Source organism: Benincasa hispida, chromosome 4 (assembly GCF_027475165.1).
Source record: "Benincasa hispida cultivar pf3 chromosome 4, pf3_genome.v1.1, whole genome shotgun sequence".
In the NCBI taxonomy this organism is placed as follows: Eukaryota; Viridiplantae; Streptophyta; class Magnoliopsida; order Cucurbitales; family Cucurbitaceae; genus Benincasa; species Benincasa hispida.
The window spans coordinates 43,032,124-43,037,190 of NC_143481.1; the positions used below are offsets into that span (position 1 = coordinate 43,032,124).

Below are 5,067 nucleotides of genomic sequence, written 5' to 3' on the forward strand. Positions count from 1 at the left end.
AAACACGAATCCTAACTTGGGAATGGAGGTTAATGTTATGAGTGATTTTTGGGCTAAAAGGGAGAGATGACACAACAAAGAAAGGGAAGCAACGGGGCCAACAAGACCAAGGTAGACGGACAAGCCAATAGGCCAACAAGACCAAGGTAAAGGCAAGGCATGTGAAGGATTTGGTGTTTAACGACTTATGGTGGGACAAAATTGATTATATTATTGCCTTTACTACACCTATCTATGACATGATTAGAGCTTGTAATACAGATGCAGCTTGTCTACATTTGGTGTATGATATGTGGGATGAAATGATTGTAAAGGTGAAGGCAACTATTTATAAGCATGAAGGATTGAAACCAACTGAACCTAGTGACTTTTCCTCTTTTTACGTTGGAATAAAAACAATACTCCACTTCATAGTTTAGCACACTCCTTGAATCTGAGGTACTTAATTACACTATCTTGTTTATCTTTTCTTTACATACATATATATATATATATTATCTATCTTATATTCTAACCTTAATCTATTTTAGGTACTATAGTTAAGAATGGCTTTTAGAGTCCCCTAATCGAGTAGCCCCACACCAAGATATCAAACTATCTCGAGAGAGGATGAAGTGCTTTAAGGAATATTTTAGTGACCCTGGGGATTGTGCAAAAGTGAACATAGAGTTTGCAAACTTTTCTACCAAATCTAAAGATTTCAGTGACCCTGATTCCATATCTCAAAGATGTATAATTGATCCTATAAGTTGGTGGGCCACTCATGGTGTCTATGCCCCAATGCTTCAACCAATTGCATTGAAGTCACTCAGGCAACCTTCTTCCTCTTCCTATTGTGAAAGAAATTGGAGCACATACTCTTTTATTAACACTCTCAAAATGAACAAGTTGACACCTCAACGTGCAGAAGATTTGGTATATATTCACAGCAATCTACGCCTTTTGTCAAGGGGTACTCCAGAATATTCAAGAGGAGAGACTAAAGCATGGGACATTGCTGGAGATAGTTTTGATTCTTTTGAAGATGTTGGTATGTTGGAAGTAGCCAATTTATCTTTAGATGAACCAAAGTTAGAGGCTGATGTTTTGGGAGATCATGGTGGTGGTGAAAGTGATAATGATGTTGATGATGATGATGTTATGGTGATTTAAGATTTGAATGTTTCAAGTTTTTCTATTTTCTAGTCTTTCTGTTACTAATTTGGTTTGTACTAAGAACTTTGTGGTAGGACAAAGTGATAGTAATTCAAGTTTCTCTAGTTTGTCTTTGTACTAAGAACTTTTATGTTATTAATTTAATACCTTATGTTTTGGACTACATTCTAGTACCTTTCTTTATGGTTAAATGTATACATATGAAAAAATAAAAATAAAAATGACGTATCCTTAGACGTATCCGTATCTTAGTTTTTTAGAAATTGACGAATCGCCATATCTGGTCGTATCCGTATCGTGTATCTGTATCGGTGTCTATGCTTCTTAGGTTCTAGGCATACAGATCTTTCGAGATCGTAAGAACAAAGTGCTAGCACTGTCTCAGGCATCGTACATTGACAAGATGTTGCTCAAGTACTCAATGCAGGACTCCAAGAGGGGCTTACTGCTATTCAGGCATGGAGTCACTTTGTCTAAGGACATGTGTCCTAAGATGCCGCAAGAGGTTGAGGAGATGAAATGGGTCCCACATGTATCTGCCATTGGCAGTTTGATGTACGCGATGCTCTGTACTCATCCAGACATCTGCTACGCTGTGGGCATAGTCAGTAGGTATCAGTTTAACCCAGGCCAGGGTCACTAGACTGTAGTGAAGAACATTCTCAAGTATCTTTGGAGAACGAGGGACTACATGCTCGTGTATGGTTCTAAGGATTTGATCCTTACTGGATACACAGATTCTGACTTTCAGACTAATAAGAACTCTCGCAAGTCCACATCAGGGTCAATCTTTACTCTTAACGGAGGAGTTGTAGTGTGACGAAGCACTAAGCAGGGGTGCATCACCGACTCTATTATAGAGGCAGAGTACGTAGCGACTTGCGAAGCTGTTAAGGAGGTCGTCTGGCTCAGGAAGTTCTTGACAGAACTAGAAGTTTTTCCAGATATGTCTAGGCCCATTACCCTATATTGTGATAATAGTGGGGCAGTGGCGAACTCCAAGGAGCCGAGGAGTCATAGGCGCGACAAACATATAGAGCGGAAGTATCATCTGATCCGTGAGATAGTGCATCGAGGGGACGTGATCATCACGAAGATCGCTTCGAAGCACAATGTTACTGATCCATTTACGAAGGCTCTCACGCCTATAGTGTTTGAGGGTCACTTGTGGAGCATGGGTCTATAGGATCGCCTGCGGCTGGACTATGGCAAGTGGGAGATTTTCTTGTACTGGGCTTTTATGCTCTAGTTTATTGTTTTGTACTAGTTTTATGTACACCCTACTTCGCTTTAGGACAAGTGGGAGATTTTTGGGATTGATGCCCTAAAGTATCATGTCCTATAGTCTGTAAACAGTTTGTACGAACGCTTGTGTTGTATAATATATGATATTTACTTCACATCTTGTTTTTTGCTCAGTTGTATGTTTTATTTACTTTACCACAAACCAATAAACATAAAATCTCTGGTTATCAGTATGCAACTTAAGCACGTATGTGGTGATGATAACTGGTAGAAATGCCAGTTACTATAAGCCTTTTATTTAGAATTATGTGGGCTAATAAGTAGAACATGCGGTGATAATACTTAGAATTTGCAAAAAATTGAGTTTTTCGTCGATTAGCACCTAAATCCTCACTGACCCCAATATTATGCATTACTCGGTGCCAAAGTGTCTATTTTTGTAGCTATCGCAGGGATCAAACGCATGCGTTGGAAATAAGCAATCGCAGACAAACGCATGTGCTGAAGCCAGGCGACCGCAAAGACAAATACATGCGCTGAAAATCAAGCTATTGCATAGACAAATGTATGCGGTGATCGCATGTGCCCATCGCATGGAAGTTGCGGTGATCGAATGCATCTATCGCATGGAAGTTGCATTGATCAAGCGAATGCGGTGATCAATTGGAAATTGCAGCCACGGAGTGACAACCATAATAGAAGGACGATCGCAAGATGGGTAAAATATGTTGATACTTCAGTTGACTCAAGCTAGGATGCATACCTTGGGAGTATCAACAAGATAAGATGATGTGACATTGCCCATACCGCGAAAAAGGCAGCAGTGAGACATAACACAATCATGATAGTTTTCGGCGTTTAAATACTATAAATAGCCCCTTCGACCTTCATTTCAAAGCATCTGAACTTCTGCCTCAAGCAGAGGTTTGCGATCACAGATGAGAGCTTGAGCAAGTTTTTTAGTGAGAATTCTTCACCTCCACAAACCAAACCGAGTGACGACCGGAGCTTTCACCGGAGATAGAGCTCGAGAGAGACATCTCCACCATTCATCCATGGCACCACCGGCAGCCTTGACGCAGAGTCCTTTATTTCTCTTCTAACCTCTATATTGTATTACATTTTAGCTTAAGATATTAAGACATTTTGTAATCAATGCATCTTTTGATTACTTCAATGTCATCTTCTTCATCATCTTTATCTTTATCATCATTTACCTTCATCGTTTATTTATCAAAGGCGATCGCATACTTAATCATATAGCCTAGAGATAGGACGCATGTAGCAACCCACCAGAGGTGTGCACTGTGCGAGTATAGTGAGTTAATCCTCTTTGCTTGCTGAAAGGCTGTAGCAACGCTTGTCTATGGGTTGTTGCATTGCTTGTCTACAAGTTAAATAGTCGCGTCTAACTACCTGAGAAGGTAAGAGATGGAACGCACTAAAGCAAATTATGCATTGTTCCTAGAGATAGGCACAATCTTATGCTCAATGCAACCATGCACTATAGAGATATAGTCATGCGGCTGACCACCGAGAGGTGTCCGATGCGTTAGTGTGACGAGCTTGGATTACTCGGGCGATTTAAGATAATAAACATTACTACGCGTTAATGGTTATTGTGCATCTACCAATTCTCATTCCAAGTCTTCAATTGCTCAATCCGTTTAGATAGGAGTAGGAGTAGTGTGTAAATCCATTAAACTTCTTCTTTTTATTTTTATTCATCGCCTCAAACGCATTGCTTCACAAGAATTATTGAGTGACAAGTCCCTGTGTTCGACCTCAGATTACCCGAGAAACTTGCGTTTGTGTTATACTTGGCGCGAGCGTAAGAAAACTTATGATAGGAATGCGTGGTCATTGCATACTAGATCAACACATTTTCATTCCAACGCATGACCCCTGATGGATGGGCGTGAACACATAGCTTAAGCCATGTGTAACGCATGATTGTGTGTGCAACCTCATCCCTAATTTTCCTCCAACAGGTGACATACAAGTGAATCATATCTTGAGTGATAAACAAAATGTTCAGTATTATATGGATATAGGAGGGAAACATTCCTGGTAACGCAATGGATGCGGCTCGCTTTGTGGAATGGTCACAAGTGTTAATAGATTGCTCCCTTAAGGGCTGATCCCGAGACTTGAACGATGTGGCGCCACACACCTTCTTATAGCCCGAAAGGTGTCCACACATAGTAGGACTATGTTGTATTGTTCATTAGAGGAATCAGTGGTACTTAAGGAGTTAGATGGAACTATAGGGGCAAAACGATAAATTGGCCCAGTTGTACTTACGAACATCTGTGAAGGGTTATCGTATTATTGATTGGTTATATTTGATGGATATATAAATATATCTGTGGTAAAGAGAGTTCAACTATCGATCTTTAGTGGAATGTCTAGTAGTTAATGGATGGTGGATCTCGTGGCTAAAGAGTTTAGTCAGTCATTCACGTACTGTTGAAGCTTCGACCATAGGTTCATAAGGTCCCCTTGGTAGCTCAATGGATTCAAGTTGAGAATCAGTTTTTGGGTCAGTTTGAAATGTTCAAATTGACTAGATGTAGTTCGATTATATATGATATGATTGAACTGGTTAATTATATATGATATGATTGAATTTATGTATGAGATACATTAATTGGAGGAAAATGGATA

General features: G+C 39.8%; 1 protein-coding gene across 1 annotated transcript; it reads left to right on the top strand.

Moving 5' to 3' along the window:
- Positions 1–239: 239 nt before the first annotated feature.
- Positions 240–1,152, top strand: LOC150036729 (uncharacterized). Its single transcript, XM_090313221.1, has 2 exons — positions 240–363; positions 557–1,152. The coding sequence occupies exons 1-2, from the start codon at positions 240–242 to the stop codon at positions 1,150–1,152; spliced, it is 720 nt and encodes a 239-aa protein (XP_090169347.1).
- Positions 1,153–5,067: the final 3,915 nt, after the last annotated feature.